General features: G+C 39.6%; 2 protein-coding genes across 2 annotated transcripts; one reads left to right on the top strand and one right to left on the bottom strand.

Annotated features, from left to right (window-relative positions):
* Window positions 1-547: 547 nt before the first annotated feature.
* LOC139710062 (transmembrane protein 65-like) lies at window positions 548-6,858 on the bottom strand. Its single transcript, XM_071622007.1, has 7 exons — window positions 6,519-6,858; window positions 5,466-5,519; window positions 4,601-4,668; window positions 4,054-4,108; window positions 2,627-2,669; window positions 1,518-1,623; window positions 548-680 (listed from the first exon to the last, which is right to left on the bottom strand). Exons 1-7 carry the CDS (start codon window positions 6,814-6,816, stop codon window positions 579-581), a joined length of 726 nt encoding a protein of 241 aa, XP_071478108.1. The 5' UTR covers window positions 6,817-6,858; the 3' UTR covers window positions 548-578.
* Window positions 6,859-6,969: 111 nt separating this feature from the next.
* On the top strand, window positions 6,970-18,209 carry LOC139710042 (uncharacterized). The gene is made up of 11 exons (XM_071621989.1): window positions 6,970-7,153; window positions 8,017-8,198; window positions 9,291-9,404; window positions 10,473-10,616; window positions 11,086-11,276; window positions 12,238-12,370; window positions 13,111-13,792; window positions 14,814-15,059; window positions 15,589-15,830; window positions 16,677-16,852; window positions 17,417-18,209. The coding sequence occupies exons 1-11, from the start codon at window positions 6,970-6,972 to the stop codon at window positions 18,207-18,209; spliced, it is 3,087 nt and encodes a 1,028-aa protein (XP_071478090.1).
* The last annotated feature ends 5,996 nt before the right edge of the window (window positions 18,210-24,205 follow it).

The following is a 24,205-nucleotide window of genomic DNA, read 5'->3' as shown; positions in this document are numbered from 1 at the left end:
AGTGTAGGGCATGGATAATTGAAAAATGTATGCAATTCTCTACCTGGCTCACAGCACCCATACACAAACTATCGATGTTTCAAAATCCATGCCAAACAGAATGAAATCTTATACTGCCCACTTCAGCAAGTAGTGGAGGTTGAAATTGCAAGAGGTCTGTGGGTGTGAAAGGGCTAATGGACTGAAAGAAAGGCATCCTGTTTCATTCTAACTCAAACTGACCCAACATTTCTCATTGGGAATATCTCTCTTCAAGAACAACTTAATGTAAAGTGAGTTGATGCTTAGACTTCCACACAGACAGATACATTTCTAGTCTATAGCACACACCTCAACTCGCATTCTCGCATCACCAACCCTTAGACTAGTGACTTCTACCACAACCAACATGGGTTTAGATACACGAATCATGTATTATCTTTACAAGCATACTACCACATTTTGAATGTCTTCAAGGTTTCACACCACCATCTACCCCCCAACATGGGTGAATATGTGTAGATATATGTTGGGGGAGTGCAGACTTGCGCAGGAAGGGACATTGCAGCAACACGTGACCAGGCGACAATCACTCTTCATCATGTTGCAGCCTCCTTTTCCTCCTGGTCCTCTTTGGTGGTCAGAAAGAGGAGAGGGAACATCCCGATCAAGCAGCCCACCATGATTCCAAGAGCACGAGCCTGTGTGTCACGGGAGGAGAGAGAAGGGGGAGACAGGCAGACAGTAATAAACACAACATTCTCCCAATATTCAGTCTGAAGATGGCATGCGGTATAAGAGCTTTGTCAAAGGGGATGCCCCCATAATCGGGTTGGTGGGAATCTTCCATTAATTTCTTGGTATTTATAAAGCTTGCAAATTATTCTATATAGAAGATTTTACAGCATTAGGCCCCCACATACTGGTACTGTAGAGCAAGGTATGTTCGTGGCATGGAATTTTCACGAATTGCCACTGGTATTCAATACACATAGTGTAGACAAGAACTTTCATGTGCATTTTAATTACGCAAATCTTGGCTCTCACAAAATTTGCCAAATCAGATGCATGTAAACATTTCTGGTATTACAGAACTCAATAGTCTGTGTATGGTGTTGTCAGTGTTTAAAGTTGAATTTCATTTGGTTCTTTATATCATTCATTATGGACAATTTATTTACTAACGGCATTTTAAAACTACTAGCCACCACAAGATGTTTGTCACATCAAACTGTGGTTTTCTTGGCTCATTACAAGCTCACAATTTGCCTACTGAGCATGTCACTGTGGCAAAATTCATGCACCACTATGACAGGTAAGTGCTGAAGTTGACCTTATCACACCAAAGGTCATCTGCGTCTATATGGATGTCTTTCTAGAAAAATAGACACTTCTACAGGCAAAGAAAACATTGTCTTTATCATTTTGTTGCATACAGCATGTTCCATATTCCTGAAAAATGTGAAAAGCTTGTTGCACTTTAAAAGGACAGATATCACATTTGACAACATTCTACAATATCCAGGTTTGATACTGACTATGCTGGCCGTCCATCTCGTCCTGTTCATGTCCAGCTGCTCGGGGGTCAGTTCTGGCACTTGGGGCCCAACTCTGGACACCGCAGCTTCAACAGTGCCAGCTAGCCTGTAGGTAGATATCATAGAGGGTGAAAACATTTTTAAGGGGCATTCTAGCCATATTATATCATTTTGTATCAAGCAGTACAAAAATTGATAGTGCCAAGTATAGATTTGTGGAATTTACTGGGGTCCCTGAGCAGATAAACCAATACTCTGAAAAACCTAAAACATTATACACTGAACTAGAATGATGACATAGGAGGCTCATATATTCCAGTGTTGTTGCAATGTCATTCCATTGTGCAATACCACTTTATTTTGTAAGTTCACCTGTGTAGAATTCATGCATGCTTTCTTCTTTCATTGTTTTTCCTTGAGCACAGATTCATACATTCTTATGTGACGCTGCTACACATATAAAATGTCATCATCATCATCCTCATTCATTATGATTTGCTATGAATTTTGAAAGTATTCTTAATCTCCCTCCAAATTTCTATAAATTGTAAAACTCTGTAAAAAGTATAACCAATCTATAGATGTCTAAATGCAAAAGTCTACAAATCATCTGGTGGTCTCATTTAATAAGCTTTCACACTTCAAGGCACAGTGATATGCTAATTTTCCCCATAGAGAAGGGCGATATCTTGCCATAATAATAGCCCAAGTACTTTGATACATCCTACAACTGAGGGCATCCTATGGTTCTACATCCTATCAAACAAAGATTGGCCTCTATAATTAGTCATGAAGTTATACTAATATAACATGCTTTCATACGATGCAATATATAGCAGGAATGTATAATGGATGTTCACTCCATATAACCACATATACAGCAAAAACTACCAGCGGTTAAAAACATGCCATGCTTTATGATCTATGAGTGTAATCATACTACACTAACACATACACTTTCTACTTTGGGAGGGGATAGTGTTGATGGTCTAATATTTGGGGTAAAATAGGGTAGGGTTGGGTTCGGTTGTTTGCTTGCTTAGTTTATCAGTTGTTTTGTCTGTTTGTTTGTTTTTTTAGGGGGAGGGGGAGCGAATGCAATATCTTACCCAATGCCAGCCACATCTGAAATCATATTGCCCATGCCGGCAGCTGGAATGAGAGTGACAATGAAAGAAAAATGAAATGATGGTGGAAGTGAGGAATAAGTTTGTCAGGCAGAAAGAGATGTAGAAAAACAAAATGAACATGCAAAGATGGAAGAGAGAAGAAGGGAGTTTGTATTGAAAAAAAAGAGTTAGAAGGAAAAGAAATGGAATAGATACACTGTAAATCAGTGTCTTTGTTATTGTGCAAACATACAATGAGATCTATTGGTTCATTCATTCATTCCTAAAATAATCCATACAACTTAATAGCCTGATGCTATAATACACATATATACGTTCATCATACTTTACTTTGTATGTTTTTTTTTTTTTGTACACATGATACATTGCATTGTTTTTATTAAACTGGGGAATAATTGAACTGAAAAAAAAATTGTGAAAAGCAGATATGGACAAAAGTAGCTGAAATAGGAATGAGAAAATGTACAATGTGTATCACACAGAACATTATAAAGAAGGCAGAGCAAGAAGAAAAAAAAGAGTGGCTTACATGCCAAAAGATTGACAATATATATGCAGAAGAAGAATTGGAATGGGATGAAAAAAGAAGTGTTTGAGCTATAAAAAAAAAAAAAAACAACTTCATGGTTATCTGTACTTGTGACTGAAAGTGGCTACTTCTGCCCATGGAAGAATGTGAATGCTGAAGATGTTACAATTTCCTTGCCTATTATGTGTATCACACTGGTGATACTGAAGACTAAATGTGACCCTGCACCACAAAACAACCCAAAATTTGCCCCACTCGAATTTTAGTTCAGGGCAGATTCTGAAAAAGCCAACTTACAGCTTTGAAATGATAAACCAAACAGATGGACTCTCCTAATCCACTTAAACACAGGAAAGAAAGTACACACTCTGGAAAAGTGCACACTGATGAAAAAGAGGCTTTGAAGTTTAGGGTCTATTCAAGTGAATTATCTCAACCAGTGGTGCTCTCTGCAATAAATGGAACAAAAGAACAGAATATAAAACTCCATAGCAACCACTACATGGAGGATTTATCTAACTAAACTGAAAGTGTACACAGTCACAATGTACATCTATTCATGACTGATAATCAATACAGTCAAAGTAGTATTGCCAACATCCTTTCAAAAGTAAGAGTTGAGAGTGAAGAAAATTGAAAGGGTTTCTCACACTACGAATCCATAAATCTGAGGAAGCCAATGAAGGACTGAAAATTTCAACTTTAAAACTGCAAAAATACAATATCCAATTTATTTTATGATCCCAAACTTTTGTAATACATGAAATGTCCATGAAAATTGAGGAAAGTGTGATGCTGAAGGTTACTGCCTGTTATTGACGTTGTTAGAAAGAAAATGACAAGAATAATGCCCTTTCTTTGGAGCATTCATACTCACCAGCCATTGTGGATATGCTGAGGGCTGCACCTATGGTCATATCGATGTAATCCCCCTGTAACACAAAGATAACCATATTCATTTGAATATAATGGCACAATTGATTTTTAGATAATTTTTTTTCTTACAAAAGGAAACAAAAACAAGTGAAACAATAAGATTTAAGACACTGAAGACAAATTATGTACTTTTTACAATATGCCAAAATGAGATAATATGAGAGCATATTTTGTAAATGTAGGGGAAACTTATCAAATGATCAGATACAAGAAAAACCGCCAAAAGCAATACACTAACATGAAACAAAGTGTGCACTTGTATTCTTCCCATTTCTTCTTGGCTATCTTTCCGTATTTTCTCCATCCATCTCCTCCGTTAGTATCCTTAACCTTTGAGGTACTTTGAGTGCTGACTGGCACAGACAACCCTTTAGATGGCATTGTACAATGTACATGTACATACTGTCCCTGGCACAGAGAGGGTTAACATCATGACTAAAATCTTTACATAGCCTAAAGGTTGGCAGTATTTGCCAGCATTGACTTACAGCGATTATCATGATGGCATTGTCGAAGAATCCAAACCCGATGAATGGGAGAGCATTGCTGAAGGCAACTGAGTGAGAGAAATGGTAAGAATAGCTTGAGAATCTGTTAAGATGCATACATTACAAAACATGGTACTCATTGACCAAATACTCACTGGAACCTGATCTGCCATCATTTATCAAATCTATGGGAAATAATTTTCATAAAGTCAAATGAGTTTAATACCTAGAACATGCAAGCACATGTTCACTATTAAGATTGTGAAATTCAGACTGCAAAATTTGTTCAGAGGACCAAATAGGTTCTCATTAGCGATAGTTCAGAATATGAAACTCCACAGAGATGAGCACATTTATTCAAGTGCAGTACTCCACAAGCAGGTCAAATCTGAAGTGACAAAAAATTCAAACTAGGCAATGCATAAAGACCATTGATGTCAGTTCAATTATAGACCACGGTCTACACTGTAGTTAAACTATTATTGAACTGACATCAATAGTCTTTAAGACTAAATAATTCTCATGACTCTTTGGAAGGATGATTTGCATTCTATTTTGATACTTGTACAATGCAAAGATGGCTTAAGATTTACAGTTAAATATCAAGGCATAGTGCTATACCTAGCTTGATAGATTTACAACATGCAGACACAGTCATAACATAAAGTAAATACCATGACAAATGAAAACAATCTGAATGAAGCCACATTGCATGTATAATGAGATTATCAAAGAGAAAAAAAAAAAGAAGAGAAAGATCAACTACCTAGTAGATTACTGTAAATACACCTACTATTATTAAGTAGACCTACGAACATGTAGCAGCCACATACACCTTTATTTTGAACTCTTAAATTTATCTTACCCAACCTCAGCTGTTGACTGGTGGGTAATGGTGCCGCTGGTTGCTGTGGAAGATCTGAAAAAACAACAACAAACAAACAAACACACAAACAACATTTCACAGAGTGAACAAAACTTGTTTGAAGAAGTGAATGTCAACAGACTTGGGACATTAAAAATGAAGAAGCAGGGGTGCAATACAAATGATTTCTTTCTCATTTCTTGAAGCTAACATCAAATTCAAATAGGGGCCTATTCAAGATGTTCAAATCATTCCAAAAACTCTACTGTACCTATAGCCATAGCCTATGCTATGGCTTGTTGCCTGGTAGTATGGGGGGTTGTGTTTCCGGACACTTAACGTCTTAAGTTCGCCTGTGAACAGGTGAAAACTTACCTATTTTACATGGAATATATATGCACCCTTCTTTACCTCATAGACTTGTCTTGATATACAATTTACAAATGTAGACTCCTCATATACTAGACAACATACTCTGAAAAATTCCTGGGTGCGTCATTTTTATTACAGACGCACTTACAATACGCGTCCGGTCCTACAACCTGTCCAGTCCCACAACGCGACGCTTGGTGATAGTTAGCCCCGGAGACCCGCCGCTCTGCGGCGGGGTCCTGGCGGCTACCCCGCAGTTTCGTTCAAGTGAGAATCACGATCAACTCCCTATTGCCCCATATACGGCAACTTCACAAATAAACCATGGCTAAATGTCCATCATAAACAGTGATTATGAAGATCTAAGTAAGACAAGTAAATAACACCACAGCACTGAGGTGAACACTGTTACTAAGTCCAAACGTTAGATTGACAAAAAAAATATATATATAAGGGGCTTATCTGCAGAGCCATATTGACCTACATTAAAAAAAAAAAGTAGGCCTAGACTAACCATTACTGAGTAAACTTCACCACATCATGCAAGTGACTGTATTGTCAGGAATGTCACTACACAGCCGGCATGGCGGCAGCTTCAATCGTGAATCAGTCAAAAAAAAAAAAAAAGAAAATGAAAAAAGAAAATAAAACAAAAATAAGTGAGGAGATTCGAAAGCACACCTGAAGAAATATTCCCAGCTGCAATGCCACTTTTGAGACTGGCTTTGTAGTTGTGATACTTCAAAAGTTCTTCGAAGAGAGTTTCTCGCTCATCCCTTCTCAAGGTGGAGATGAAATCTCGTGATCTCTTCGGCGTGTCCAGTTTCCGAGATCGCCGGGGTGATATCGTGAATGCAGATCGGCAATTAATGGCAAATCCAGGGTTTACATGAGACAGGAGAGTATTTTTGAGAGGACTGGATATTGACCCGATACTGTTGGCCTGGATGATAGTGTTGTTTGATGCACATGGTCGCATACATTGTGAGAAACACTGGGTCCGTCTTGCTGAAGCAAATAATCTCATGGGCGCGGCCATTTTGATTGCAAGAAAGACACCGAAAGCACTCTTTCAACGAGAGATGGCGCTGTCACACTTTCGAGAAAGGTTCCCGGTTGGTTGTGTGTAAACATGGCTGGTTCTTCCACAGAAGTGAGTGTTGTTGGGAACACAGTAAAATTCGATGTGGCAATTTCTCACAATTTCGGCTATGTTTACACCAAAGCTCGGGCAGAGATGGTGAAAGAAAGTCATGAGCTTGAGAAAACACTCAGATTCGTGTCACTGAAGACCTCTGCCCATTTTGGAAGGACAGGTAAGTGGACAGCGACAATAATTATTTGTAAGTACAGTAGGCGTAGCCATCGAGCGGACTATTCAAAGTTTTCACCCCCAGACTTGTGGGGACGGTATGCGGTAAAGCTCCGTCGCCGCGCTGGCTGGGACCGCACTCACCCCGTCCCCGGGGCGCTCCTTGTACTAGTAAGTTGTAACAGTTACACAGTTTAGTTTCAGATTTTGGAACGTCTTAAGTGTCTCAAAATAGGCGAAAAAAATATGTAATTTAAGTTGTGATATGTGTGTGCACGTGTGTGTGGGTGGGTGTGTGCATGCTTTTGACACTTTTTTTTTTTCAGGCATTATCTTCGAAATCCAATTCCAATGTAGCAATGTAGCAAACAATAATGGCAATAATAATAATGAAGAGAGATAGCAAAAACCGACTCCAGCTCAACTCTAAATCTACACCTTCACATAAAAGTTACTCCAGTGTTATAATTTCAATCTGACCAATAAAGTTGTAGAGCTTGCTAGAGCTTTTCCAGTTCAAAAGCTGTAGAGGTCTGAAGTGTAAAAGTGTAGGGTAGAAGGGAAGCAATGCCAAGGTCTAATTCTGATTTTTTTTTAATTAGCTTGGTCATTTTTAAATTACCCGGGGTGTTTGTGTGTGTATGTGTGTGTGTGTGGGGGGGGGGGGGGGGGGGGTTGAGAGTTGAATTTAACACCTTTAACAGGATAATTCTGCATATACCTCTGAAGTATGTCTTCATTAAGCAAGACATACATGAGAGATATTAAAGAAGAACTATGGGGAGGGGGTGGGGAAACAAAGCATACAGGGAGTGCCCTTAATCTCTATGATCTATATCTCTTATGCTCTTGTGCCATACTTTACAGCTGTGGATAAATGCAAGCACAGGATTCTATGGGAGGAGGCTCAAAGGAGCCACGGTGGAAAGATAGAATATGACGGTATCCCTTTCATGCACCTTAACAAAAACATCTACGAGTGCGAGTACGGCAAGGATCACAAGTTCAAGACCAAGGTGCGGGCCAAAGCAGCAAGAGCAGAGAAACGGGTAGGTCTCAATGGCATAGTGATAGATGATACTGAATCACTGTGAGTTAGGTAATAATAATGTGTTTGAACTCTATACTTGCTTTATTAATAGGAAACTGGACAACAAGAATAGTAATTGTTATTTGTTCATACAGCATGTTCTGTTATGTTATGTTATGTGGTGGTGAAAAAGCACTTTCCAAGGCATCATTGCTGCAGTCATTGGAATCAAAACCACATTTACAACATCACGCTCTCTCTCTCTTTTTGTATTCCCTTGGAGCATTCTAGATTGATGATTATCTGGCCTCTTGTTGAATGTATGGTCGGTAATATACGGTTGGCCCCTCACAACAGACAGATCTATCTTCCATTCACTCTGCTGTGTAGACTGTGCGATCTACATGTATGTAGGCACATGCGAGTTGTCTGAACACGACTGCTGCTGCTTCTTATAGGTGAGCGTAGTTCAAAGGCTGTTTTACACAATAAAGCATGCAAAGTGGAATAAATCATAATATTGGTGAACTTCATTCGTTCCTTGAAAAAATAAACATATATATGCATGCAAAGTTTTGTGATCTCTTAATGGAAAAGGGGAAATTCTACTTCATTTCCAACACTTGTTCTTGCTGTCATATAAAAGTAAGTTTGCACAGCAGAGTGGATGGAAGATATTTGCCTTTTGTGAGGGGCTGATTATATTACTGACCGTATAGTTAACAAGAAGCCAATCATAATTGTAGATAACAATAATAATGATAATAATTGTTTTGGATATAAACTCCAAATTTTATTGTCCAAGAATGGAAATTCATTTTGCCCAATTGATCGTGGGCCCGGCAGCCACTGAGCAGCGCCAGATCGACGTTGCTCTAACCTTTTCAACTGTTGAACGGCAAACAAGGTAGCAGCAACTCCCATCTTTTAACGTCTTTTGGTATGACGCGGCCGGGGTTTGAACCCACGACCTCCCGATTGTGAGGGCAGCCGCTCTACTCACTGAGCCAACACATCGGTACAGATAGTACACATTTGTGGTCATTTTCATGAAGTCCTGACATATTACTTGCTCCTTTGTTGAACACTACATGTATGTCTAATTTCTCAGAAAAGAGAGACTGGTAACTCCAACAGCGCCAGGAATCTTATCCAGGACACAAAGAAGAAAGACTGCCAGGCCAAACTGGTCATGAAAGAAGTGATGAAGTTTCCAGAATTCAAGGTTTGTACACCCGCGTCCTCAAAATAGAATTTCTCCACGTCGTTGATGGGGCCTAGTCACTTTCGTGATATTCATTGCATTATATTCATTCCATTGGAAGAAGAGAGCGTGATTTGATTACTCTATGCATGGCTGAAAGTCTTTACATAAATGCCCAGCTCACATACAGGCAGTGGCAGATCCAGAGGGGGGTGCAACCGGCGCACGCCCCCCCCCCCCCTTTATTTTTCATTAAAAAAAAAAAATAAAAAAAATGAAATGAAACCCGGAAGTGGCACCAGAAATATTAGTTGCGCCCCTTTACAGAATTTCTAGATCCGCTCCTGTACAGGTGTATTACTATTTTTACAGTGTGAAATATTGAAAGAGCCCAGGCATTGATTCATTCAATCTCTTCTGTGGACTCTGTTCACTTTAGATAGCTGAAAAGTATGAAGTTTGATTCTACCTTAAAGGGGCATAGTCCCGGTAGTGTAGAGGGCGCTGTTGATGATGCTGCCGATCACCGTTAGCATAGATACGAAGATTACCGAAGTTGAGCTGTCATCAAGAGTAAAGTGCGTAGGTGTTGCTAAGTAACGTTGCCTTTGTTGTCTTCCTCTGCGCATCGCGCAGTCTGTAGTAATGCCAGGGTGCGTGCATATGTGCTTCTTATTATGACATCACAAAAGAAGTTTGCTGAAGCTGTCATCCCCCTCAGCCGAATCATGAGCCGAAGTGTGATCGGACCACGGACTACAGTGAATCGGACTTCTTCGGACTCGGGGAAAGTGGGCCAAAGCGTAAGCACCAAATAGGAGTCGATAGCGTAGGTCTCTATAGGAAACTTGCGCCGTGCGCCCGCGTACGCATTTGACTAAAACACCGGGACCATGCACCTTTAAATTGCTGAACTAAAGAGCATTCTCACAGTGTTTAGCAAGCAATTCAGTTTGGATTATTGCCTTGCATCTTTTGACACTTCCTCATACTAAGTGGCATTGTCATGAAATCATTTCTGGATATTGTTTTATTTTATTTATGTATTTATTTTTTATATATTCTTCTCTTAATTTCACTGTTGTGTAGATCACAAAGAATTCAAACTATGATCGCCGCCAGGCAGCGCAGAGAGCATGGAGTGCAATAGAAGCTGGCAAGACAAACGGAGAGAGAAGAATCTATATCTACCTCCCTGAGGAATGCGAGCATGAAGGACATCCCGTGGGAAAGGTGAAAGATATTGGCTTATACTTCCTAGCACTTCAGTGCCTTGGGTACAATTCATTCGTCCTCCGCTAAAAGAGATGAAAGCGATTTGACTGTTTTGAGTTTACTGCAGAACAAAGAAGTAAAATAGATAGAAACACAGAAAGAAGATACAAAAAGAAAATAAAAATGATGAAGCGACTCTGTCTGGAAATGTGTGTTTCATACACATTGCGATTGCAGTGGGAAAACCAGTTTTACTGTGTCTTAACTGCCTAACGTTATATACCCTGTAATGATGTGTTTTTTTTCTGTTTTTTTTAAAACAAAAGTCTATTTTCTGTATTAGAAAGGATTTGCGACCAATTTTCAAATCATCTGAATTTTAACAACTGTGGCAATACTTCGGTTACAGCCAGCCAACAGTGATCCTTTATATATTCTGACCAAGACCATGATCTGAATAACTCAAACAGTCACATTCCCACCATAGATCTGCGGGGCTCGTCAGCGCGTTGACCACCGCATCATTGAGTACATCCAGCGTATGGTTGGAGCCGGGGTGACCAGTGTAGGTGAGATGAGGCTACACATAGAGAGGTTCGTCTCGGGCGCACTCTTCTGGGGCAAGCCTGGCCCAGACCTCAGCAACAGGCGGTATTTCCCGGAAGACAGTGACATCAGGTAAGGAAATTTTGTTCATTTATTTCATTTCATTTATTTTCTTAATTGGAGAGGATTGATGTAACTCTGAATTTCCTAGTGCAATTTCCTCAATAATATGAGTGCCAGCACATACAGAGGTGGTGATAACTTTGCTCTGATAAAAGTGATGATTGCAGTTGTGCCTATTAATGATCACCTCCCTCTGTGCATTTGTTGCATAGTACCATTGGCATCAGTGCTTTCCTATCTGTTTCATATTAAAACAAATGATGAAAAGGGTGATGTTGTTACAGCGTGATGTTAATTACCTGGATCAATATATATATATATATATATTTTTCATTGCATTGTACCAGTGTTTGAGCCCAAAATGTTGTGGGGTTAGGAACAGAAAGACTATGTATCACATTTGTTGTTGTATACATGTGCAGTCGTACATGAAGCCAAGATCTTGCGTATTGAGACATTCTTCCTTGGATTCTGTTCCTCCTCCAACAACTATCACCACCACAATCTCCGTCCTCACACCAACCACCATCACTACCACTGCCATCACCACTGCCATCCCTACTACCACCATCACCACACACACCATCACCACAACAACCTCACCATCACTACCGCAACTGTCAACACTGCCATCCCTACCACTACCATCCCTACCACTACCAACACCATCAACACTGCCATCACTACTATCACCGTCCCTGCCATCAACACCATCACCATCCCTGCCATCAACACCATCACCAACTGCACCATCACCAACATTACCAACATCACCACCAACATTACCACCAACATCACTACCACTACCACTACCAATTGCACCAACACCACCACCATCATCATCTCCACCAACATCACTACCACTAACCACCTCCGTCACCACCACTACCAATTCTATCGTGACCATGCCTGCCACCACCACCACCATCATCACTACCATCACTACCACTTGCCACCAATATCATCCCAGATATCACATGTATTCTGCAGAGGCCAAGAAGAAATTCAGCAAGACAAATCAGTCAAATCTTGAGGTCAAGATATCAGAGTGGCAGAAGGACGATCCAGCACAACTCTTCTTCTATCGCAAAGGTGGTAAAAAGGTAGAATATTTTGGTTTATTAAAGTCCCTGTATTGTGTAAATGGCAGCATTGCGTAGTCAAAAGTGTTAGTTCAAGAAATCAAGGGAAAAGGCATACCCCTGTTTGAAGCATAATACAAGATTTTTAAAGTCGCAATGGATGCTGAAATATTAGCTTGAAGTAAAAATGCTATGACATATGATTTAATGTCACAATGAAAAAAAAAGAATGATAATGAAAAAAAAAATAGAATTCTCTGGAAAGGTTTCTAGAGACAGAATTTGATTAACTAGAGAATATTTCATTTCTAAACCAAGCTATAATTTGATCAAGAGCGTGGCATAGCTGTTGTGGTGCCCAAATGACTAATTTAAGATGTGATGATGTAGAGGTTAGTGATACAATGTAGATCACTTTATCAGTGGGTCTTGTTGTGTGTATGAAAACAACAACAACAACAAGTTGTGATGGATTGCAAGTGGTAAAGTGTTCTATCCCCCAGCATACTTTCATGTGGGTGCTCCTCTGATATGGCCCCATGGGAGTGTTGATTTCTCTCTTTTTTCTTTTTTTTTTACACCCACATTGTCAAAATCCTTTGTGCAACTGAGATGTACAGTAGGCTTGCTCTTGCGTCAAGAACAAAATTGTTGGATGCGTCTAAAAAAGGTTGAATATATTGCAGTCAATGAAAAAGCGCTGTTGCAGAGATATTTGTCTCCTCACTACTACACAAGTTCTGCAAAATCTGTTTTTGCAGACCCACAGGTCTGAGGGAAATTTAGGGAATCAGAAGCAGTTCAATAGTGAACAGCAATTACAACCTGTGCCACATACTCAACAACAGGAACAATCCCTACAGCAACAAGTACTTCATCAATACCAGGCAACTCACCAACTTATGCATCACCAACAACACATGCTGCCTCAGGATGGAAGCCAGCAACATGCCCAGCAGCTAGAAGCCAAGCATCTAGCACAGTCCCAGCAACTGCCGCAATCCAATCACCACCAGGAACATCAGCAAATGTTGCAGCAACTTCCTCTCGAGCACCTGCAGCAGATGCAGGTCTTTCACCAGCATCTCATCAATGCATCATCGCAGCAACTACCAGCACCACCACTGCAACCACTACAACCCCCACCAGCACCACCACCACCAGCATCTCAGCAACAGACTCAGCAACAACTGGGGCAACACTCAGAAACTCTTCAGCTTCCATCGCAGCAAAGTCTTCCACAGCAACCACTCCCTCTGCCAGATCCAACGCAGGCAGTTGTTCAGGTCCAGTCACAACCTCCAAGGCCACTGGAGCCCCAGCAGCAGCAGCAGCAACAACATTTGCAGGTGCAGCAACCAGTGCCGATGGTGACACCAACTGGGAACAACATGCTTCTGGTCCATCAGACTGCGTGGCAGCAATACCTGCTGGCAAGATATGGCAATGAGTTATGTTTGCTTGATCCTGTGTATAGGACCACAGGGTAAGAATAATTTGTCTTTGTTTACATGAAAAGCCCCCAAATAAGAATGCTTCGTTTCAGCTGCATGGAGAATGCCAGTATTCATAATAAACTAAAAATTATTACACACAAATTTCCAAGTGAAAAACTTCACAAATATATCTTACAGCACTGCAAGACCTCCATGTTGCTCAGGATATCCCAAAACTATGAACATCTTTTTGAAAACTTTGGCTTCTAAATTTCATTTGTAGAAACTGTTTATTGTGGTAATTTGAATTTTATATCTGTAGAGCCAAGTAATCCCACAGTTTTGGAGAAGCATGTGTAAGTATGCAGTGTAGTATTGTCTTTATTTAATGTGTTAGGGTTAAGCATCACAGCATATCTTGTCAGCTGCAATGACCTATTTGGTGTGATGGTGAGACTTGAGTTTTTTAATATTTTTATTTAGTGGTGTGCCTCTGAACTTGACCTTTAATAATGCCTTGGGAATGATCGATAGATCAAATGAAACACTGTAGTGTTGTGGGAACTAGTGTTTGTCATTCAAGTTTGATACAGATAATCCTTGAAAAATTAGGAGCTACCACATAATACGTGTATATATGCATTAAAGTTATGGACACAACATATATGTGTCATATGTTATGAGATTATATCAAACATTGTTGTTGCTTATTGTAAAAGTGGAAATTTTTCCCACATTTCACGCAATCAGAAACTAGCCTGAAAATAACAGCATGCAAATATTTATGCTTGTTATATGCTGCAGTAGCACATGTCTTGACTCTGCAGAATTAAAAACGAAACCGATCTTACCCGGCTGAGCGTGAAAAATTACACACACGAAAATATCCACTTTTACAGTAAAAGGTGATACCGGACTAAGATGGAAATATTTGCTAAACAGGACTACAACTAATATTCATCTCTAATGCCTCATGCGAGTTAATTGAGAATTTGTTGGTATCCCTCACACCTCAAACCACTGTCCAGAGCCTGTACAAAAGATGTGGTCATTCATTGTCTATCCCAGGTGCAGTTTACCCATCTACCTCGTTCTAGTGAAGACCAACTGTGACTACCAGGTGGTGGCGACATTCGTAGTCGAGGAGGCGCAGCAGGGCCAGATCGTCGAAGCCATGTCCATCCTCAAGGAGTGGAATCCTTCATGGCTGCCGGCCAACTTTGTGACTGACGCCGCCATTGAGGATGTGAACGCAGTCCAGCAGAGCTTCCCAGGTTTGTAATTGAGTGTCATTAACCCCCACACAATCACTGTCTTAAAATCCTGTTAGCATTACATAATCTTGCCAGTTGGACTGAAACATGTGAAGAGGAAGAAAATGTAATAAAAACTTGTTAGGTTCACGAAATCAGCACAAAATCATTAAAAAGATTACACAAAGTTGCCAATTTGAAGAGAAACAGAAATTTGAATCGTCTTAATGTGTTGCCAATTTAAGAAGCAATTAAGATTTTATTAGAAATTCTCCCATGAAAGCAAGCAATCGTATTACAACAAAGGGTGAAAGATCATTCTTCTTCACTTTAATTTGAAAAAAGTAAAAAAAAAGAAGATAATAATGAATAAAAATTATGATAGAAAATAAATACATTTCCACGGCCATAGAAGGTTCAAGTGTGATTTTTTAGACATCGTAGCTTAGAGAATCTATAGAATGAATGGCTGTCTTGATCAATCTAATCAACAACTATGATGATTGTTTCTTGAATTCCACTGGCACCATCATTTCTTGTTGATGCCAAGGTTACTCAGTCTATTTCTGCGACTACCACCGGCAGTATGCGTGGGACCAGTGGCTGGGCTCCGAGTCCAACGGTCATCGGAGCCTCCGCCAGAGCGTGCTTCCCCTCCTGGAGCGGGTTGCGGGCTCCGGCACAGAGGGGGAGTACTATGCGGCTGTGATCCACCTCCAAGCTAGCCCCGCATGGAGTGAGAATGCAGGGCTGAGAGAGTGGCTGGGGCGTCTCTGGCTCCCTACCCACCAAGTGAGTAGGACCTTTAACCCATTTAGGATAAGTCCCGAGTATACTGGCGCAGGTGTCTATGGGAAATGTATGACGTAGCAAAATCAGCCCGTCCTCAATGGGTTAATCTTACCCGGGATGTCAACGTGATTTCCTCTGTTCATCTTTCTTTATGTTTTCTTTCTTTCTTTCTTTCTTTTTTTTCTTTCTCTCTTTCTTTCTTTCTTTTTTTTCTTTCTTTCTTCCTTGCTCTGGTACTTTATCTTCGTCCCCTTCTTTTTTTTTCCCTTTTCTCCTCCCTCTTTTTCTTCTACAAGTGTGTTTTTATGTATTCTTCATCTTCTTTGTATATCTTCTACTTCCTATTCTTTGTCAGCATTTTCTTGTCATTCTTTTTCTTCACCTGCTTCTTCATCATTTTCTTCTGTCTTTCCTTTCTCTGATCTATTCTGAAGCTAGCAGTCATTTCATGCAAAATGATTCTGAACCCAATTTATGCATATTTTAGTTTTGTTTTGCATTTTATTCATTGCAGTCACCTTTAAATGAGACTGTTGTATTGGCACATCTGAGAGGGCTTATACAACTTGCTTTGCAGCCAAGTATTTTTAAGTTTCAGACAATTGAGTAGAATGGCAGTAAAATGAAATAGCTTGACAAGCTACAAACATTGTAAGGCTGAGAGAATGGTCTCACAGACTTCTCGCAATACTTGAACAATAAACCATCTACAGGATATATTTCAAATAGTATTCTTTGTTGAAAATAACCACTAAATCATGTCATTGTATTTTGGTATATGCAACAGTGTTCACTTGACAAATATAATGAATTAGTTTCTAATAGATTTGATTCATTTTGTTGTAGCGATGGGTACGTGCCTTTAGGAAGCAAAGCTTCATCAAGGCAGTCAACACCAGTGCGGGCGTCGGCCTCCAGAACAAACTCTTCCGCACCACCTGCCTCTCATCCGACAAGCAACTAAAACTCACCCAGCTTATCTCCCACATCCTCCACAGATTCCTACCCAAGAACAAATCCGCGTAAGACCAATAACCAATTTTTTATGGAATTTTTGTTTGTTGTATGTGATTTGCCTGCTATTTTTGTGTATGTTTGTTTCTTTTCTTTGTTTGTTTGATTTAACTCACTTGTTTGTCTCCAGCATCAGGATTATTAATATGATTTTGATATGAAATACTTACAAACAATCTGTAAGACATTGTAGCCTTCATACAAACAAAGCGTGTAGTTGAAATAGTAGGTAATTGATCGATTCATCTAGTCGTACAGGACCCCGTTTTATCAAGATATAAGCGATTATGAATTTGATGAAACAAATTTTTACCTCACCAGGGTTTCCTTGAAGAATGACATACTGAAGAAGAAGAAGAAGAAGAATAAAAAGATCCCCTAACTTGTTAATTATTGATATGACTTATGGAGAACGTGCTGTGCATTACATTTTACTATCCTGGTTAAAGCTGTACATGTAGTTTACTGTGGACTCATACACTATAAGGCTATTACATCCCCTAGTAGTCATATCCACAAGAGTTTAGGAGAACTGTGACAAGAATAATGAGATCATGAAACCTTCTTTGCAGATACTTCCAGTCCAACTCCAAAGCGGACGATGGCTGCCGGAAGTACAGCAGCACCGTCCCCACCTTCTTGCACAAGCGGCCCCGCCCCTTCCTCCAGGCTTGCCTGCAGCAGTGGAAGGCCACCAGGAGCGTCAGGGCAGAACACGTCAAGCTCCTCGACGCCAGCTGCGGCATCTTCCACGTGCAGCCGACATCAAGGTCCGCCACGCCGGACCCCCTGACCGTCAACCTGATGCGGCCGGACTGCAGCTGCAAGACCTGGGACCGGACGGCCCTGCCCTGCAAGCACATCCTGGCCGTCCTCGTCCACGTGGACTCCTGGTCCTGGTCGGACCTGCCGACGTCGTACACGGAGTCGCCATACTTCAGCATCGACTACGACTTCGTCCACAAGATCGTGGGCAAGCAGCCGATTGTTGCCCGCACTGGGAGCGAAGATACCAACGGTGATCTTCAGCATGCAGAAGCACATCTGGACATCGCAGCTCGGGAAACTGAGCAGACGACACCATTGAAGCCATCCCTCCTCATCGGGAGGGATAGAAATGACAACGGGGCGGCTGAGCCCCTACAGGACAGTCTTCCAAAGAAGTGCCATGCGGTCCTCGAGCGCCTCCACGGCAAAGTCGCCCTGGTTGAGGATGAGAAGATCTTGACCAGCGTCCTCGCCATTCTTGAGAAAACGGAGACAGCTGTGGACAGGTACATCCCAAGGGAGATGGTCCAGGGAGAGAACGGTGCAGGAAGGCCAAGATCAAAGCGCAGAAAACTGGCCAATCAGAATTCAACCTGAGACTCCCTTCAAAAAACATCAACAGAGCCAACACACTATTTGTCTTTGCAGACCTTTGTAACTTGTGTTATTCTGTTCTATGGCTATGTTTATCAACTTCCCCTGTTTAAACTACTTTCGAAAGCCCTTTCGATAGCCCTTTCGATAGCCCTTTTGAAAGCCCTGTCCACTCCCCTGTACTATTAATGTGCCGCTTGTTTTTGTCGGCTGCGTTTATCAACTTTCCCCTGTTTAAACGGCTTTTGATAGCCCTTTCGATAGCCCTTTCGAAAGCCCTTTCCATAGCCCTTTCGAGAGCCCTAAAGCCCTGACTGCCTGTACTATTAATGTGCCGCTTGTTTTCTAGGAAGGGACAGCGAAAAGCAATTACCATCATAAAGACATAATTATCTTCCTTTGAGAGTGACGAGTCATGATACAATGCCACATGAATCAATTGTCTGGCCTATCTGTGAGGCAGCTCCAGTTTAGCACATACTTCAAATATTTCTGAGTGGCCGCATGAGACATGGGATCAAAGGGAATGAGACTGCTTTGTTACTCTATTTCTCAAACCTTGTTGGTGAAAGAAACACCTCCTTGTTCCAAGCATATGCGTGCATTACACACAGCTGTATACACCTGTGTACACGTACTCGTGTGCACTTTACGTGGCGCGCATCTTTTCAGAAACCGGAAACGCATGGTTACGTAACCGCAGTAGGGCGACCTAAAGGGCTTTCAAAACAGCTTTGCGTTTATCAACTTCGAAAGGCTTTTACAAACAGGTTTCTGATAACCTGTTTAGGAAACCTGTTTGGATCGTCACAAATTTTGGGCTTTCGAAAAGGCTTTCCTAAAGGGCTTTCAAAACTGCTTTGCGTTTATCAACTCGTGAAAATTCCTGGAAAGCTGTTTGGATAACCTGTTTCTGCCGAGAAAGGAGAGTTGATAAACGCACCCTTTCGTAAAAGGCTTTCCTAAAGGGCTTTCAAAACAGCTTTGCGTTTGTTGTAACTCGTAAAAATTCCTTGAAAGCTGTTTGGATAACCTGTTTCTGCCGAGAAAAGGAGTTGATAAACGCAGCCAAAGACTGGTCAGCTGTGTCACAACGCAGCAAACGTAACGTGACACATGCACTCCTACTGGTGTGTGCCTGATGAAGAGGTACGAATCATCATAGTTGAATGTATTTACAGTTTCCATGGCAACGGTTTTTTTTCTTATGATCCTGTTCTCAAGTGATTTACATGTTCCGTTGGTGATGGCAGAAGAAATAATACAATGATTGCAAGAAATTTATCACTTTCATCAGGCACTTAATTTCCAGATTGTTGTGACGTGCATGATCGTCACATTTTCCGATACCAATTTCTCTAGTATTTTTCCATGGTGCTAAGGAAGTCTTCCAGTTGTCTGGTGGATCAAACACTTTTGTGTTTGGTCCACATGGTAACCACAAATCAAAGAGTATCTTGTCAATGCTGCTATGACCCTGCCTCACTTTGTAAAGACCATCCTAAGCATTTTGCAGTTGAAGTCTTTTACTACAGAAAGAACAAATTTATACCCCCCCCCCCAAAAAAAAAAAAAAAAAAGTATACTTCAGCTGCAATTTTCATTGTATTTGATACACTGTGAAATCATTTGGAGTGTGTGAAGTAATTGGGCATTTATGTTACTGGATTGTAGTACTCTAGTATCTAAAAGTTGTGATCATAAAGTCAATTCTTCTTTATTTTTTCTGCAAGTACAAGAAACCTACTTTTCTTTTGACAGTCATGTCAACAAATGACTGGGGTAAGAGTTTTTTTTTTTTGAGGGGTGGTGGAAAGGGGGTTGTTTCCTTTTGATTTTCTTCTGGGAATCCTGTGTTCTTACTTATTTACTTTTAAGTACAGTAGATGTGTGATCATTTTCAGTTTGGTGCTACACTGATATGAATGCATTTTTTGATGATGTGCACCAACGTTTTGCTCAATCAGACAGCACCATGCAGAAGAGCAGTTAATTTTGACATAGTAATATGATGAAGCCAAAAAAATAATAATAATAAAAAGAGATGTAAATGCATTTTACTCAAAACTCATGGTAGTGAGAAGGGAGTTTGCCAAAAACTTTGTGTGTTATGTTGAAACATGTGAACCAAGTATAGTCATGAACTTAAATGATTCACCAGTACTTGTCCCATGATGTACTACCTGCCTTGACTTTGTATTTGTATACTCATGTTGAATGCAGAAACAATGGTGTTTTGGGATATAAGATTGTTTGCTTGCATTTTTTTTTTTTTTGAATTAGCCAGCAACATTGCAATGTGAATATTTTCTCAAGCCTCCGAGAGCTAAGCGCGGTAAAAAGAAAGAAAAATGTAGTTCGCAGGAGAAGTCTTCATTTTGATTGATCTCCAACACAAAAATCATGATAGACTTTTAATGTTGTATTCAAAGAAGAAAATGAAATAAATTTGTCTCTGTTTGTTCCATTAGAATAATATGCTATTAAATACAAAGGATCTATGAAGGCCTTGTTACAGACAAATTCATGGTTCCAGTTTTATAGTCCCTCACATAGATATTCATGTGAGTATACTCACACAAACTTATGCTTGCATCGTAAAAGAAGAAAAGATACTGATTGCAACTGCATGACTGATATCAAATGTTCACTTCTCCACCATATTACAAATATTTAAAAAAGAAGCTTGTCAGTACTCTGCTTTCCTGAAATTTCTTCGATAAGTACTATCCTTGGAAGTTTGTATTTTTTTTAATAATTAAAGTTTTTGTGATTGTCGATAATTGCTTAGATCCTGTGTGTGCAATGTACAGTTTTCGCCAGACTTCTAGTAAGTCTCTCCTCTCAAGATATCTATTGGAAGTGCCAAAACTTATTGAAATATGTTTGAATTGTTGTCAAGTGCATTACTTCAATTTATTGCCAGGTAAGGTTTTGAATACAGTAGACCTCAAAGGACATTGAATAACAGGAATGTAAAATGCATTTTTTTTTACATTCACACTAAGGAATTGGACTGCATACCATGTTAAACTTTAAAATATGTTACCAGCAAATTACAATTATGGTGCTGTTTATATGTTGTATTCGTGCAATAAGTTATTCTGCTTCTTTGAGAAACATTGCCATGTTTTCGAACATCACACAAAGGTTGTGGAGGGGGGATTTTTTCCACAATTTCCTTTCAGTCATACTGTGATGGCACTACATTAAAGGACAAGTCCACCTTCATATACATAAGGATTGAGAGAATGCAGCAATATTAGTAGAACACATCAGTGAAAGTTTGAGGAAAATTGGACAATCCGGTCAAAAGTTACGGGCAATTCCATGGGAATGTGGACATGGCATTAAAATTTCAAGTTTATCATATTGCAAAAGAATTACTCATTATGTATTACCCATATATTGAAGTTAAAGAAACTCACAGAATTATATCAATCGGTCAAATATTTCTCGAGAAACAGCTATAAATGTTGATGACAATTTTTCAGTCATCCAAATTGCTAAAATGCATGCTTAACTTAATATACATTTTTTTAATAGAACAATTCTGCTAGCACTTCAATTAATTTATTTTAAAGAAGCAAATTGGTTCTACTTCAGTCTCCCGTGAGGAAATTTTTATGCCACCTTCAAAAAAAATTTAATCACCACATGAAAGTTCAGCCCTTGAGACATGTAACGCGAGTTACCGAAACAAGAAATATTTTTCATTCTGAAGGAAGCAGTGGAGGTAATTTGTTGGGAATCATAATTTTCTAAATTCATCAAACCCTGATACTGTACACAGGATGTTGACTTGAATAAACACTGTCATCACATTAAAAAATGTCAATGAAAAGTGTAACGCGAGTTTACGTAACGCGAGTTACCGGCATGTAACGCGAGTTACCGACTATAAACACTAGTTTCCACCAACATAAGCAAAGTTTAACACTTAATTGAGCTAGATTGTGGTAAAAACAATCAAATGCAGTGTTATACACACTATGCTGGACTGAAACAAAGGAAGGCAGCCTAATAAACTGTGATTGTATAATGGGTAATTCCATGGGGTTGGGACTGAAATTGTGACATACAAGTTGAAAATTCAAGTTGGGTAAATTGAAATTTTCTTTTTCCCCCTGATTTGTTACTCCCATTCTTCAACTTATTCCACTAGAAATCTGTTTATTACTTCGCACACTTTCAGTCAGCATGGGTAAACAGGTATGACAAATACCTACGTTACATGGACTTCATTTTGTGACATCCTCAATAATTTTGTGTTCTGAAATGATAACAACGAACATATCCCAGTTTTTTTCCACCATAACACATCAACATGTTATCTGACAGGCACATGAGATCATTATTAGTAAGATTGTCCATTCTGATATCAACTGCAAGACACTTTTATTAACATGTTTTTTCTACAAACCATTTACAATTTTAACCAAAGGTTTAACTTTTTCCTCAAGAGTGACACAATAACAACAATCTCTAAAAAACTACAGTCGAGGCAAGTGAGTTGTATGGACATTCAAGTGAAAACATGATTTTATTGTTATCATCAGGGGTTTTCGTACTACAACCTTGTCCACAGTATACTACCTATGTTACACGGACAGTATGTCTTCGTAACATAGGTACATTACGACATATCAACTGATTTCCTTTGTTGTGGTGTCAGATGTTAAAACCTACACACATAGACTTTATGTATGTTCCCATGAATAACACTAATGTAACAGTTCTTTGGAATTATACCTGCTGTATACCTTTGGAACAATACCTATGTTACACAGACTTCAATTCTTTGTAACTCTGGTATGAAAGAAGGTAGACTTAATAATAATAAGAAGAATGATGTCGAGCCTTACACAATTTGACCTTATATACTCTAACAACTTCATCAACTGTCAACTCAACTATGAAAACTAATAAAGAGAAATCATACAAGTTTTCTTGTCTTCTCCATGTTCTTTGTTTGAAGTTAATTTCTGCTCTTTTCTACAATGTCCATTTTCCCTCCGTGCAGTTTTCTTTTTGTCTAGTTTGTTATGTTCGCTCTTCTTTGGTGTTGCTTTGTCAGCTTCCTCTCTCTGTTTGTGGAGTGCTGTGGCTGTGCCCTTTTCACTCTTTTACGTAGTTTAATCACGTAGCGGCGGAAGAGGAGGATCCATGGCAGATTCATCGACAAACTGGACAAAAGGTGTGAAGAGAAATAAAATGAAAGAATTAACAGAAAATTTGTGTCTGTGTACTCTTTCCTGTTGATGTATCTGTGTATATGAATGGAATTAAATAATTTGGACAATTTTGCTTACCTTTCTACCTCTTGTCATACCAGTTGGCTACAGTTCCATGTGTACCATCCACCAAAAAAAAAAAAATAAAAAAAAAAAAATAAAAAAAATATGGGTTACGCTTAAAATGATGTACAGCAGTAATGTTAATAATATTAATAATAATATAGCATGTAAAAAATCATTTTAATATTCTACGCTAATTTTTTTTTTCCACATCTATGTAAGCTAGCAAGGCCAAGGGCAGGGCGCTGCCCCCAGTGTCATGGCTAGGGTTAGGGATAGGGTTAGGTTTACGGTTACGGTCCTATTCCAAATAGACCTCAAACAAAATACTAGGCCCCTTCTTTTTTTTTACGGTACTCAATCCCCATCAAATTCAAAATTTTTGCCCTCTTTTTAGGATAGGATAGACCAATATTATAAAACGCCAATTTTGATTGCGGTACATATGGAACTATTTCCTACCAATTACCTACCCAAAATGAATATGAAACTGGCATTTTAGCTTTGAGACTTTACAGTGGGTGAACGTGGAATGGAAACAGTGAACCCATGTACTGCTTCATCAGAGCACCGTAAAGCCATCTAACACTATTAACAGGTCAGTGAAATCTTGAAAGGAAAACACTGACATTGTAAATCTGTTCAAGAGAAAGAATCTAACAGCTCTTAATTCCCAAAATATCAACAACAAAATTGGGCAAA

The sequence above is a fragment of the Diadema antillarum genome, unplaced genomic scaffold (assembly GCF_040938485.1).
Source record: "Diadema antillarum isolate AM-2024a unplaced genomic scaffold, OU_Dant_1.0 seq00001495_RagTag, whole genome shotgun sequence".
NCBI classification, from domain to species: Eukaryota; Metazoa; Echinodermata; class Echinoidea; order Diadematoida; family Diadematidae; genus Diadema; species Diadema antillarum.
Note: the sequence above shows the minus strand (reverse complement) of the source record. Positions and strands in the feature narration are given on the sequence as shown.